This window comes from Cicer arietinum, chromosome 3 (assembly GCF_000331145.2).
Source record: "Cicer arietinum cultivar CDC Frontier isolate Library 1 chromosome 3, Cicar.CDCFrontier_v2.0, whole genome shotgun sequence".
Taxonomy (NCBI): domain Eukaryota; kingdom Viridiplantae; phylum Streptophyta; class Magnoliopsida; order Fabales; family Fabaceae; genus Cicer; species Cicer arietinum.
This window is the reverse complement of record NC_021162.2, coordinates 33331664-33346544: the sequence shown is the minus strand read 5'-3', so window position 1 is coordinate 33346544 and position 14881 is coordinate 33331664. Positions and strand designations below refer to the sequence as shown.

At 39.9% G+C, this 14881-nt stretch overlaps 3 protein-coding genes across 3 annotated transcripts; all 3 read left to right on the top strand.

Annotated features, from left to right (window-relative positions):
• The first annotated feature begins 1583 nt into the window (after window positions 1-1583).
• On the top strand, window positions 1584-2276 carry LOC140919729 (uncharacterized). The gene has a single exon (XM_073366346.1). The coding sequence runs from the start codon at window positions 1584-1586 to the stop codon at window positions 2274-2276; it is 693 nt and encodes a 230-aa protein (XP_073222447.1).
• A 1515-nt stretch (window positions 2277-3791) lies between these two features.
• Window positions 3792-10426, top strand: LOC140919728 (uncharacterized). Its single transcript, XM_073366345.1, has 5 exons — window positions 3792-4973; window positions 5038-5190; window positions 8799-8940; window positions 9045-9544; window positions 10013-10426. Exons 1-5 carry the CDS (start codon window positions 3792-3794, stop codon window positions 10424-10426), a joined length of 2391 nt encoding a protein of 796 aa, XP_073222446.1.
• A 3048-nt stretch (window positions 10427-13474) lies between these two features.
• Window positions 13475-14116, top strand: LOC140919727 (uncharacterized). The gene has a single exon (XM_073366344.1). It carries the CDS (start codon window positions 13475-13477, stop codon window positions 14114-14116), a length of 642 nt encoding a protein of 213 aa, XP_073222445.1.
• Window positions 14117-14881: the final 765 nt, after the last annotated feature.

Sequence of the window (14881 nt, the reverse complement as noted above, 5' to 3'; positions counted from 1 at the left end):
TGTCTCGCCTCTTCTCTTCTAACTTCTGAGAATGCTTCCCGAAGTGATGGCAATGGAATTTTCCCCATTCTTCTGCCTCGGACTTCATCAAGCCGCTTATTAAGCCCAACCAAGAACATGAATACACGGTCGTTCTCCTGTCTCTTAAGAAACAGAACACTGTCCTCACAACACTTCCAATGATCATCATAGCAGAGATCCAATTCTTGCCATAGTGTCATCAACTCATTGTAATAGGTAGTGACATCTCTATCTCCTTGTTTGGTATGCCACAATCGTGATTTGAGATCGAAAATTTGAGAAGAATTCTGAATATCAGAATATGTTTCTTTGACAGCCTCCCAAACTTCCTTGGCAGTAGGCAAAAACATAAAAGGTTTTTTGATTGTTGATTCCATATTACTAAGCAACCAAGCAATAATAACAGAGTTCTCAGATTTCCAAAACCTGTATTTTGGATCAGTTGTGGCAGGCATTTGCACCTCTCCTGTTAGGAAACCATATATTCCCTTACCGTCTAAAATCAATCTTGCGGTTTGGGACCATTCGACATAATTTTTTCCATTTAGTTTCTGGATTTCAACCTTGAGGGCATTAGAAGTTCCCTCATGGCCAAAAAAGTTGGAAGAACCATTCTGGCTGCTTAGGCCGCTGCCACTGCCACTTATGGCGCTGTCTAAATTGTCAGGGTTGTTGACTATGTCTGATTTTTTTGCCAAACCATCGTCGTTGTCGCCGCTACCCATAAGGGCTACCTTCCATGGGGTATTGTGTGCCATTAGCTTTAGCTCAGTTGGTTAGAGCACCAAACCCTAATGGTTGTGGTAGCTCAGTTGGTTAGAGCGCCAAACCCTAATGGTTGTGGAAAGGTTTACAGAACCCTAACCAGAGCTCTTGATACCATGAAGAAAGTAAAAGACAAAATACTTTCATGTTTTATTATTACAGCCCTAAGCTGTTTATATAGGAAAAGAAATTACAATAGTAAAATTGAGTAATAATGGCAGAATAAAAATAAACATAATAATATAAAATAAAAGAGAATAAAATCTAATTTCTCTCGATTCTTCAACATCCAACAATTTGTGCAAGAATGTGATACTTGCCAACGTCAAAAATATGTCGCTGCTGCCCCTGGGGGTCTGTTACAGCCGTTGCCAATTTCAGAACAAATTTGGGAAGATGTATCAATGGACTTTATCATCGGTCTTCCTAAATCCAAGGGGTTTGACGTGATCTTCGTGGTGGTCGATCGGCTGTCCAAATACAACCATTTCATTCCTCTCAAGCGTCCTTTTAATGCCCGTGTGTTGGTTGAAGTGTTTACATAGGAGATAGTGCAACTGCATGGCATTCCCTCTTCCATTGTGAGTGACCGCGACCCTATCTTTGTAAGCAACTTCTGGTGTGAACTGTTTAAATTACAGGGGACCTTGTTGAAAATGAGCACCGCTTACCACCCACAGACGAATGGACAAACAAAGGTCATTAACCGTTGCTTGGAGACATATCTTCTCTGTTTTATAGTTGATTAGCTTCATATGTGGGTAATGTGGTTGCCTTGGGCTGAGTACTGGTACAATATGACGTACCACGTCTCTACGGATTCAACTCCTTTTGAATTGGTTTATGGGAGGCGACCGCCAGCCCTCACGCAGGTCCTTCGAGGGGAAACCAAGGTAGAAGCTGTAACACGAGAACTTGTTGATTGTGACAAGGCTTTGAGGCAATTGAAGTACCATCTCGATCGAGCTCGTGGACGCATGAAGGACCAAGCTGACAGAAAAAGAAGAGATGTGAGTTTTAAAATCGGTGAATGGATTTTTCTCAAATTAAGGCCACATGTGCAGAATTCTGTTGAAGCACGCATCAATCCGAAACTTGCTCCAAGATACTATGGGCCTTTTGAAATAACAACACGGGTTGGTGCTGTTGTGTATCGTCTCAAGTTACGTGCTATAGCATGCATTCATACGGTGTTCCATGTTTCATTGCTTAAGAAGGCAATTGGCAATTACCGGGTTGAGACCGAGTTACCACCAGGCCTTGACGGTGATCCTGCTGCACCATGGGAATCAACAGCAGTACTTGCCACTCGCACTATCACTAAGGAGGGGTCAGACGTCAAACAATTGCTCGTTCATTGGAACGGCAAGCCTGTTGAAGAATCCACTTTGGAGGACGAGTTTGTAATGCTAACACAATTCCCAGCCCTCAAACTTGGGGACAAGTCTGTGACTCAAGGGGGGGGTATTGATGGGGACAGAAGGAATTGATGACGTGTCTAGTGGGACACATAGTGCATCTAAGGCATGGAGAGTGTATGTTAGAAAATCCAAGAAAGGTGAGCTGGCCCCATCACGTATATAGGGGAGAGAGGTTGGTAAGGAGAGGATAACAAAATTATGTTAATTGTTAGTAGAGAGAAGATTCTCTCTTATTGGAGTGAGCAAAGCTCTCAGGGGTAAAAGGAAGGCTTGTTTCCTTTGCTCAATTTCCCTTTATCATCAATAAAATACACTATCATATATTGATTAATCTCTCATTACTTCTTATTGTCGCATTTATAAATTGAGGACCTATCATGTTCAAACCTCAAGAAGCTTTTGTTGAAGTTGTGGGATTTTAGAGAAAAGCAGGAGATAAAATAATAAGGGTTTGATTTTTATTACAAAAGACTCAATACTAATCTTTACTTATATAGAAACATAGACTCAATCCTAAATCAGGAATAAATCATAATAATAATGAGAGATATTCTAAGATATCTCTATGATTATAAATTGATCCTAAGAAATAACTCAAGATACTCTAATATAATATAAAATATCTTATAAAATATTTTCTAATATTCTAACACTCCCCCTCAAGCTAAAACTTACTAAGCTTAGCTTGTTACAAGGAAACAATGTTTTGCTCCGCAAAATAATAAAAAAAGATGGAAAGGCAACTCAAGGATGCAGGTGAAGTCGAAGATAATTGCTATAAATACAACTTAGCCAGATAATCGGAATGATCATCAGTATGAGAGAAATTCATGGCAAGCAATTGAACAAAGCAAAGTTCATCCTTAAAAAACTGTGTTAAATATTATAATGTAAATATTATATTATAGTAGATGGGGCATAAGTATTATGGCCCGTTAATATTATTGTAAATTAGGGTTGTTTAAAACCTTTTGTATATATAAAGAAATTCCGCTGTGTAGTTGAAACACACGGGTTATTCACAATATGTCTCTTAATACTCTTTATATTCAACATGGTATCTAGAGCCAACTGAGAGACAACCCTAATCGTCAACTACCCGGCCGACCCACTGTCTCCGGTGAATATTTTTTCGGAAAAACCGTGTTCTCAACTCCGGTTTGCCCCCCTCTGCCGTTGATATGTTGATTCCTCAATTTTTGTTCAGCCGTTCACGCTCTACCGTCGATGCCGTCACTGTTTCTGACGAGTTTTCTCGACGAAAGACCACTTCATCAGCGCCGTAGACCCCAGATCGGCCAAACCCTTCCGCCGTGCCTTCAGAAACCTTCTCACGCGCCCTCACGCGGTCTTACGCGCCGCCTGCACACCCCGCACGTGAGATCCACGCGCCGCCACTGCCACCGCGCGTGACGACGCGTCCGGTGGCCGTTCACGGTGCCGCTTCTTCCACCGCACTCGCCTCGGCCCCTGCTTCCATATCTGCCCTCAGATTTTAGTTTCGAGTTACGGATATACGAGTTACAATTCAAACAACCCCTGTTTTCCCGGTTCTGACGCATTTTCTGACAATCTGTGCTGACCATGGCGTCCCAGTCTGAAACAAAGAGCATCTTCACCAACTACATCACTTCTCCTCTCTCTGTTGAAAAATTGAATGGATCCAATTATGATAGTTGGGCTGCCGACATCAAACTATGGTTACGTGGCCAAGGTTACGAGGATCATCTCACCCAAAACCTTGATAAGGTGAGTGTGACTGAAACATCCAAATGGAGTCAAATTGATGCTCAGTTGTGTAGTGTCATTAAGTCTACACTTCATCCATATGTTAAACCGATCTTTCGTCCGCATCTCACGTGTGAGTCGGTTTGGAGTCAAGCAAAGGCACTCTATACTAACGACACACAACATCTCTATGGAGTTAGTCACCGCTTGTTGAATATCATTACTCCGAAGTCGCTCGATGGCTCTATTTCTGCATATGTTGGCACTGTTCATAGTGCACTTCATGACTTTAATGGGCTTCTCCCTCTTGTTGCAAGTAATCCAGCTAAACAGAAGAAGGAGTTGGATCAACGCAACACCTTCTTCATGCTTCTTGCACTCTATGGCCTACCCCAGGAGTACTTTGCAACTCTTGATCAAATTTTGGGGTCTGTTACTGTTCTGGATATGTCTACTACATCAGGGATCCTCCTTCGAGTACCAGCAAAACATCCAGTTGAGCAGTCTATCACTTCAATTCCGGGCGACATTGCTGCCCTTGCATCTCAGGGACATAATCAACATCGTTCTCGTGGAGGACCATCCAACTCTAAGCCTCGTCTCAAGTGTGAGCATTGTCATCGGGTTGGCCACACTATTGATCGATGTTGGAAGTTGCATGGTAAGCCTTTGCCTTCGATAAATGCAACTCAGCATGATCCTTCTGCAATTATTCAGACTACACCATCTCCACAAGACTCCCCAACAAACTATGAAGATTTTCTCCGATGGGTTCAGAGTCATCCGAACTCTAGTTCTACTTCGGTTGCACACACTGGTAACTCATCCGTTTACCTCTCTCAATCATCTTCTCTCGGCCCTTGGGTTCTTGATTCTGGTGCGTCTGATCATGTTACTGGTAATAAAGGTCTCTTTTCTTCACTCTCTACATCTGGTTTTTTACCTACTGTAACTTCTGCCAATGGTACTCAAACCCGGTCCCAAGGAGTTGGCACTGTCCACATCCTCCCTTCCATCTCAGTTGCATTTGTTCTCTATGTCCACATCCTCCCTTCCATCTGATTGTATTATTACTTTCACTAATGATAATGTTACCTTGCAGGACCGGAATTCGGGACGGACGATTGGCGTCGGATGTGAGTCACAAGGCCTCTATTACCTTTCTACATCTTCCAAGACGTGCTCCGCCACAGAGTCCCCTCATACTATCCATGCTCAGCTAGGACACTCAAGTCTTACCAAACTACAAAAACTGGTGCCTAGTTTGTCTAAGTTGTCTAATTTACATTGTGAGTCGTGTCAGTTAGGGAAACACACCCGTAGTAATTTTCCCGATCGAGTCAATAAAAGAGTATCCTCTCTGTAAGACCCATAATTTTAAAGTATACATTATATATTTTTGGGTATTTTGGATTTTGGCTCGGAGGCTTTTAAGCCAAAGTTAATAATATTTTGGAGTTTATATGATCAAAAAGATATTTTGATTCCGATTAAAATTACTCGTCTATAAATAAATTAAATTAACTGCGGTGAATCGTTTACGAAGAATTTAATGCGTTACGGGTGAAATGGTAATTTAACAAATATCTAGATATTTTGAGATATTTGTTAAAAGTAATTAATATATATTTATATATATATATATAGTTGTTTGGAGGGAAAAAGAAAGGAGGTAGAAAAGAAAGAAAAGGAAATAGAAAGAGAGGAAATAGAAAGGAAGGAAAAAGAAAGAAAGGAAAAGCAAAGGAAAGAAAACAGAGAAACTCCTTCTTCTTCCTCTGCCTCGCGAAAACCATATCCACCTCCCATTTTCTTCTTTGTTGGTTTTGCTTCCTTTTTCTTTCTTTGACTTCAAGAATAGAAACCCAAGGATTAGTGGGTAAGGGAGCAAGGTTTTCTCAGCTTCATACTTTCTCATTGTTTCGAAAACGAAGAAAAACGGTATTAGGGATTCAAACACAAACCTCCCCGTTTCACCTAGATCTAAACGTCGTTTCAAGAAGTGATAGAAGGGAAGGTTGCTCACCTCCGTGCTACGGTGCTAGTGGACCAATTTTGGAAGCGGCGTTGCGAGCGGAAAATTTACCGGATTTACTCACGGTGCCGTAATCGCACGTTAGAGCTAACGCGAAGGTAAGGGCTCCTTCCAAACTTTTAGTTTGCATCTAGGGCCTTATCTGTGGTTGTGTGGAAACGAATTTTGTTAGGATTGGAGTATTGTTTTGGGAAAAATGAATTTACCTCACGTATGTAAGATTTTGAGTAAATGAAACTTGTGTGTTTTGAGTAGTGGATTGTGTCGATTTGTGTTCGTTGTTTTTGACATGCTCTTAATTGATATTGATGAAATTTGATATGTGTATGGTTGGATTTGTGAATAAATGAATTGATATGTTTTGATGTGAGAATTTGTTGAGTTTGTGTTGTGTGAAATTTGAAAACCATTAAGTTAAATGAGTATTAAGAATGGGGAATCTCTTAATGTCTCGTTTACTTAATGTGCGTTTGTTTGTGAAAAATCGTTTAAGTTAACTGGGCGTTAAGAATGGGGAATCTCTTAATGTCTCGGTTACTTAACATTTTGTTTTGAAAACCGTTTAAGTAAACTGGGCGTTAAGAATGGGGAATCTCTTAATGTCTCGGTTACTTAATATTTGGTTTTGAAAACCGTTTAAGTTAACTGGACGTTAAGGAGGGGGAATCTCTTAATGTCTCGGTTACTTAATATTTTGTTTTGAAAACCGTTTAAGTTAACTGGGCGTTGAGAATGGGGAATCTCTTAATGTCTCAGTTACTTATTATTTTGTTTGGAAAATTGTTTAAGTTAACTGGGCGTTGAGAATGGGGAATCTCTTAATGTCTCGGTTACTTAATATTTTGTTTTAAGAAAAGTCGTTTAAGTTAACTGGGCGTTAAGAATGGGGAATCTCTTAATGTCTCGGTTACTTAATATTTGTTTTTTTGAAAATCGTTTAAGTTAACTGGGCGTTAAGAATGGGGAATCTCTTAATGTCTCGGTTACTTAATATTTGTTTTTGAAAATCGTTTAAGTTAACTGGGCGTTAAGAATGGGGAATCTCTTAATGTCTTGTTTACTCGTGTATGTTTTGGTAAGTTGTGCTGACCCGGGATAGGTGGCACCTCGGTAAACGGTACGGACCCGTGATAGGTAGTACGTTTACGACTTACGTTCCTGAGGGAATTGTGTTTGGTAAGTTGTGCTGACCCGGGATAGGTGGCACCTCGGTAAACGGTACGGACCCGTGATAGGTAGTACGTTTACGACTTACGTTCCTTGGTGGATTGTGTTTGTCCGTGAGAGACTGCGCAGGGGTTTGTCCGTGAGAGACTACGCCCTGGTTTAAGTTAGATGAGAATTAAGAATGGGGAATCTCTTAATGTCTCGTTTACTTATGTGTGTTTTGGTAAATCGTGCAGACCCGTGATAGGTGGCACCTTGGTAAACGGTACGGGCCCGTGATAGGCAGTACGTTTACGATTTACGTTTGGTAAGTTGTGCAGACCCGTGATAGGTGGCACCTCGGTAAACAGTACGGACCCGTGATAGGTAGTACGTTTACGACTTACGTTCCTGAGGGAATTGTGTTTGGTAAGTTGTGCTGACCCGGGATGGGTGGCACCTCGGTAAACAGTACAGACCCGTGATAGGTAGTACGTTTACGACTTACGTTCCTGAGGGAATTGTGTTTGGTAAGTTGTGCAGACCCGGGATAGGTGGCACCTCGGTAAACAGTACGGACCCGTGATAGGTTGTTATGTATTGATTATTGTTTGTAAGTGTGATTGATTGCAAAACTATTTCGAAACTCAAGATGTCGTGGTGATTGCTCTATAATTGCTAAGTGTGATTGTTTGGATTTGTTTGTACGTGTTGATTGGTTTCGAAACCCTTTAAAATGCTGAATTTTGTTGATTTTTGTTGTTTTCCTGTTGCTGTCTGATGTGTATTCGAATACAGAAAGCTGTATTCGAATACAGCAGTGTTGTTTTGTTAAAAACTTCATTTCTCCACCTTGTTTATGAATGTTTGGCATATGGAAACCCTTTTAAGGTGCATGCTAAGTTGAAAGATTATTTTGTGCATTTAAAACTTAAATGTTATGTGTTACCTGTTAATTTCGGTTGGTGACCCTTTACAATTATTGTGGAAATCTGGGCTTTGCCCTCAGATGAGAGTCCGGACGATCCTACCGGTTCATACCCTACGGACGGGAATGGAGATGGGAACGCGTGACTGCAGTTACGTTAGGAGGATCTCACGGGGCGCGTGGAGATACTCAGGGTGTATAGCTTTTTGGTAGGATGATCAGATTAGGATGATGTATAGGAACTAGGTGTCCTTCTTTTTGGATTGGAGTATTTTTAGTTTGGAAAACTGTACTTATACTAATATTGTCAGTTTGACTTTTTACTTGAATGGGTTCCATGTACCATTTGTTGTTGTGTAAATGTTTTGGATTTATAATTGGAGAAACTCTTCCGCTGTTTGTAAATTATAATGACTCAATTATTTATCCAAAGGCATTTTCCTGATTTAATCCTTTGTTTTATTTTAATTCCTTTTAATCTCTTTCAAAAAAAAAAAATATACCCTCGCTTTGAAAAACGGGGTGTTACACATTACAACCCGAAAGTCCTCCAAAAGTGTATGTGTTTACTGCATTGTGATTGCTAACTATAATTTTTTCAAGCCTATGGTAGTGTGATGCATGTTCTAGGAGTTGAGTGATAAATTCATAACCCTTTCTAAACACTTGAGAGAAATTTTGGTGAGATTGTGTGAAGAGAGAGTTGAATTTGATAAATGAACGCTAAAGTGTACAAATTTTTTTTTTTAAGCAGGTAGCCGAACGCAAAAATCGGCATCTCATTGAAACCACACGAACCTTACTTCTCCATGGGAATGTTCCATTCCGTTTTTGGGGGGATGCAGTCTTAACGGCATGCTACCTTATCAATCGTATGCCATCTTCTGTCCTAGATGGCAATATCCCCCATTCTGTCCTCTTTCCCCATACTCCTCTTCACCCACTACCACCCCGTGTCTTTGGGTCCACGTGTTTTGCCACAATTTATCTCCTGGTTTAGACAAATTGTCTGCTCGGTCACTCAAGTGTGTTTTTCTCGGTTATCATCGATCCCAAAAGGGATATCGTTGTTATTCCCCCACACTACACCGCTACGTTACATCAGTCGGTGTTACCTTTTTCGAGTCTGTACAATACTTTAAACCTACCCATATAGCTACTGAGCCCTATCATGACATTACTCCCGAACCCCCTCAACTAGTTATACCTCTCCCACCCATTCATATTCCTACCGAACCTGCCGAGTCTGCCCCTCAACTTCCTCGACCACTACAAACATATCAACATCGTTGCTTATCCTCTGTTGTGTTTGTTCCTGTTCCCATTATAGACTCTCCTCTGACGCCACCTCCGGATCCGGCCCTGCCACCTGAGCCTGACCTTCCCATTGCTCTTCGTAAGGATATTCGCACCACCCGTAATCCATCTCCTCATTATATTGATTTGTGTTATCATCGTCTTTCTCCTTTACATTGCACTTGCTTGTCCACCTTGTCTTCTGTTTCTATTCCTAAAACTACAGGTGAAGCATTATCCCACCCTGAATGGAGGCAAGCAATGCTTGATGAGATGTGTGCTCTACAAAGCAGTGGTACTTGGGAGTTGGTTCCTTTACCTCGTGGGAAGTCGTTAGTCGGGTGTCGTTGGCTTTATACAGTGAAAGTTGGTCCTGATGGTAAGATTGATCGATTTAAGGCTCGTTTGGTAGCCAAGGGATATACTCAGATTTTTGGGTTGGATTACAGCGACACGTTCTCACCTGTTGCCAAAATGGCATCTGTCAGACTGTTTTTCTCCATTGCAGCAATTCGACATTGGCCTCTCCATCAGCTTGACATTAAAAATGCCTTTTTGCACGGTGATCTTGAAGAAGAAGTTTATATGGAGCAACCACCAGGGTTTGTTGCTCAGGGAGAGTCTTCCAATATGGTTTGTCGGCTACACAGGTCTTTTTATGGTCTTAAACAGTCTCCTAGAGCTTGGTTTGGCAGATTCAGCTCGGTAGTACAAGAGTTTGGTATGATCCGTAGTGAAGCCGATCACTCTGTATTTTATCACCACTCAGCCCAAAGGTGCATCTATCTTATTGTTTACGTGGATGACATTGTTATAACTGGAAGTGATCAGCAAGGAATACTCCAGTTAAAACAACATCTCTCAAATAAGTTTCAGACTAAATATCTTGGTAAACTCCGTTATTTTTTGGGTATTGAAGTAGCCCAATCCAAAGATGACCTTGTAATTTCACAAAGAAAATATGCTATGGACATTCTTGAAGAAACATGCCTATTAAAAGCCAAGTCAGTTGATACTCCTATGGATCCAAATGTCAAACTCCTACCCAATCAAGGGGATCCAAATGTCAGATTCAGGAAGATATAGGAGATTGGTTGGAAAATTAAACAATCTCACAGTCACTCGTCGTGACATTTCCTTTGCTGTCAGTGTGGTAAGTCAGTTCTTAAATTCTCCTTGCCAAGAACATATGGATGATGTAATTCGGATTCTTAAATACATCAAAAGTGCACCTGGAAAAGGTCTCATTTATGAAGATAGAGGACATACTCAGATAATTGGCTACTCATATGCCGATTGGGTAGGCTCACCCATAGATAGACGATCAACTTCCGGGTATTGTGTACTGGTGGGAGGAAATTTAATATCTTGGAAGAGAACAAAATGTTGTTGCAAGATCCAGCGCTGAGGCAGAATACAGAGCCATGGCACTAGTAACATGTGAACTCATCTGGTTGAAACCATTACTGAAAGAACTTCAATTTGAAGAGGCCATCACAACGACACTAATATGTGATAATCAAGTTGCATTGCACATTGCCTCGAACCCTGTTTTTCATGAGAGGACCAAGCACATTGAGATTGACTGCCATTTTGTTAGAGAAAGGATCGAATCGGGTGACATCATCACTAGCTTTGTCAACTCCAATGATCAGTTAGCAGATGTGTTAACAAAGGCATTGCGAGGTCCTAGAATTAGTTATATATGTAACAAGCTAGGTGCATTTGATTTATATGCTCCAGCTTGAGGGGGAGTTTTAAATATTATAATGTAAATATTATATTATAGTAGATGGGCGGTAAGTATTCTGGCCTGTTAGTATTACTGTAAATTAGGGTTGTTTAATACCCTTGGTCTAAATAAAGAAATTCCGCTGTGTAGTTGAAACACACGGGCTATTCACAATATGTCTCTCAATACTCTTTATATTCAACAAACTGCATTTGGAAGCTTCAAACCAATAATATCAGAGACTCAAAATATTTAAACTTGAATTTGCTTCAAGGAGAAAGAGACATGCTTTAGGGAGAGAAAGGCAAGGCCAATACATCTGGGACAAAGATAGGGCCCGTGTATCTGGGACAAATTGGCAAATTGTATGCATGTGGCTCGAAAGAAAAAAAATAAAACAGATCTGGAACCAGGAAGGAAAACTCAATCTAAACGACTGAAACACTATTCCAGAAGGCAGACATACGCGCCTGAGCTCGAGGATGTTGGTGGCGGCGCGTGAGACGAACACGGCAGATCTTGGAGGAAGTAGGTGTAACCGTAGCCCGAAACTAGAATACGATGGCAGATTTGAAACCGCGAGGTTGAGGCGTGATTGATCGACCAAGCAGCAACTGAGAGGCGTCAAAATGCGCCGTCACACGCTGTGGAGACGGCGGCGCGTGAGATCTACTCGCACAAGAGATTAGCAGCGCGTGAGAGCGCATGTGACGGGTTTTGGCGACGCGCTGTCGGGCATGACCTGACCTGAAGATGACAACGCTGTTTGCTGGAAAATTTGCTGGAAATAGTGGTAGCGGCGGCGATAGCAAACTGAACGGAAAACGAATGAAATGTGTCGGAATGTTGGAAAAGAGAAACTATGATAATATTCCCTAATTGTTGGGAACTCGGCAGCGGAATAGAAGCGGGATCTTCAAGGAGGATCGAAATAGGCTCTAGATACCATGTTGAAGTTGTGGGATTTTAGAGAAAAGGAGGAGAGAAAATAATAAGGTTTTGAATATTATTGATAATAGCTTAATGTTGATTTTTATTACAAAAGACTCAATACTAATCTCTATTTATAGAGAAACATAGACTCAATCCTAAATCAGGAATAAATCATAATAATAATGAGAGATATTTTAAGATATCTCTATGATTATAAATTGATCCTAAGAAATAACTCAAGATACTCTAATATAATATAAAAGATCTTATAAGATATTTTCTAATATTCTGACACCTTTTTTTTCCTATCAACATCTTTTTCTGGTCTCCGTCCATCTTTTGAATATTTAAAATCTGATTCTACTTTTCCATGCATTTCATCTTTTTCAGCATGCTGTCCATTTTGTGCAATAATTTTGGCCATGGTTTCAGGATGATCAATTGGCTGTTTTAAGAAATGCTGAGTCAGAATTCAATATGAGTTACAAATAAACAAAATAAATTCTTGATTGTTTGTTTGCATGGATGTATAGGCACAAATCAATTTATGTGTGAGAAGTGGCATGCAATTATATTTATGAGATTTTTTTTTAACTCATTACTGCCTGACCTCAACAATATTGGCTTTTTTTTTCAAGTTCATTTTCTGGTTGGTTGCTATTGTTGGTACCAATGGGTGCTGATTCCTCTTCATCAAGATTTTGTTCCTGATAGATTTCTTCATCTGTCCCACCTTTTACATTTGACAATGTGGGCAGGGATTTATCCTCAGTTGCATGTTCCATATCTTTTGCTTCCTCTTGTATGCATTTCCATCTTTCCTTCATCTCCATTCCATCTTCGGATTGTGGTAATGAACTATTTTCAATACCTTCAGTATCACTACTCGTGTTTACTTCTATAGTGTCACTTTCTAAATTCAAATGCTTCATAACTATGGTCTCCAGTTTCTGCAGTTCAGTTTTCTTTTCAGTTTCATGGCTGGTGTTTCCAGTCGCTTCATGTAGATAAAATGCCTATTTTAATATATATGTTAAAGCATGAGATTTGAGATGTTCACCAACAATATTTTGTGATATTTTGTTTTATCTTTAGTTTTATTTTGCTGTCCAAGTTACCTCTCCATGAAGTATGGTGACCCATACTTGTTGGAGTGGTTTAAGACGTAATTATGGTTAGGTGACAGACCACCATGTTGTCCTATTGTTTTTCTCTTTTTTGTTTTTATATATTGTATTAGAAACAATATTTTGGAGTGAATGAAAGCGATCTATGTTTTCTGAATTTAAAAGAGACTAACAATTGGTATCTAGAGCCTCTTTGTTCTTGAAAGACCTATGATTTAAAACCACAGAAAATCCAGCATACCAATTTTTTTTACAGAAATAGAATACCCATTTTTAAAGAAAAAATCACTAGAGAAGAAAATTGAAAAACCTGTTTTCTTGATACCCAACCTTTTTTTCTTGATGGCTTCTAACAATATTGCACTACCAGCACCTCCTGTATTTACAGGAAAGAGTTATGAAATATGGTCTGTAATGATGAGGACTCAGTTGAGAGCATATGATCTTTGGGAGGTGGTGGAAACAGCTACTGAACCACCACCTTTGCAAGAAAATCCAAATGTTGCTCAAATGAGATACCGCAGTGAGCAAGTTGCTAAGAGAGCTAAGGCTCTTACCATCCTTCACTCTGCTGTGAATGATGATGTTTTCATGAGAATCTCATACTTGGAGACAGCAAAACAAGTTTGGGAGAAGTTGGAAGAAGAGTTTTTTGGGAATGAAAGAACCAAACAAATGCAGGTTCTTAATCTCAAAAGAGAGTTTGAAGCCTTGAAGATGAATGAAGCTGAAACCATAAATGATTTCATGACGAAAGTTATGAAAGTTGTAACCCAATTTAGATTGTTGGAGGAAGAATTTCTTGATAGTAGAATTGTAGAAAAAGTCTTGGTGGTTTTACGCGAAAGGTTCGAATCCAAAATTTCTTCACCTGAAGAGTCTAAAGATCTTTCTAAGATAAGCTTAACAGAGCTTAAAAATGCTCTTCAAGCTCAAGAGCAGAGAAGACTTCTTCAACAAGAGGAAGCAACAGAAGCAGTGTAACACCCCGTTTTTCAAAGCGAGGGTATATTTTTTTTTTTTCAAAAGGAATTAAAATAAAACAGAGAATTAAATCAGGAAATGTCTTTGGATAAATAATTGAGTCATTATAATTTACAAGCAGCGGAAAAGTTTCTCCAATTATAAATCCAAAACATTTACACAACAACAAATGGTACATGGAACCCATTCAAGTAAAAAGTCAAACTGACAATATTAGTATAAATACAGTTTTCCAAACTAAAAATACTTCAATCCAAAAAGAAGGACACCTAGTCCCTATACATCATCCTAATCTGATCATCCTACCAAAAAGCTATACACCCTGAGTAACTCCACGCGCCCCGTGAGATCCTCCTAACGTAACTGCAGTCACGCGTTCCCATCTCCATTCCCGTCCGTAGGGTACGAACCGGTAGGACCGTCCTGACTCTCATCTGAGGGCAAAGCCCAGATTTCCACAATAATTGTAAAGGGTAACCAACCAAAAAAATAACAGTTAACACATAGCAAATAAGATTTTAAATGCTCAAAATAACTTTTCAACTAGGCATGCACCTTAACAGGATTTTCAATATGCTAAAAGTTCATACAAAACTTTGCCCATTAAAATGAAAGTAAAATGAAGTCCTCAATCTTCTAATTAACACATAACCAATCAAGACATGGATAAGTTAATGAGAAATCAATCATCTAACTCAAACTGAGGATTTTCACTGAGCCAATCGACTGGGAAATCGATTGGGGTAAAGGTTTTTAATGAAAACA

What these genes read in the sequence shown, in the direction of transcription:
- LOC140919729 (XM_073366346.1), top strand. Translation starts at nt 1,584, where the DNA reads ATGACGTACCACGTCTCTACGGATTCAACTCCTTTTGAATTGGTTTAT.
- LOC140919728 (XM_073366345.1), top strand. Translation starts at nt 3,792, where the DNA reads ATGGCGTCCCAGTCTGAAACAAAGAGCATCTTCACCAACTACATCACT. An exon ending in CAGTTGCATTTGTTCTCTAT is followed by an intron (nt 4,974 to 5,037) that starts GTCCACATCCTC and finishes GTTACCTTGCAG; the next exon opens with GACCGGAATTCGGGACGGAC. An exon ending in GCTTGTCCACCTTGTCTTCT is followed by an intron (nt 9,545 to 10,012) that starts GTTTCTATTCCT and finishes GGTCTTAAACAG; the next exon opens with TCTCCTAGAGCTTGGTTTGG.
- LOC140919727 (XM_073366344.1), top strand. Translation starts at nt 13,475, where the DNA reads ATGGCTTCTAACAATATTGCACTACCAGCACCTCCTGTATTTACAGGA.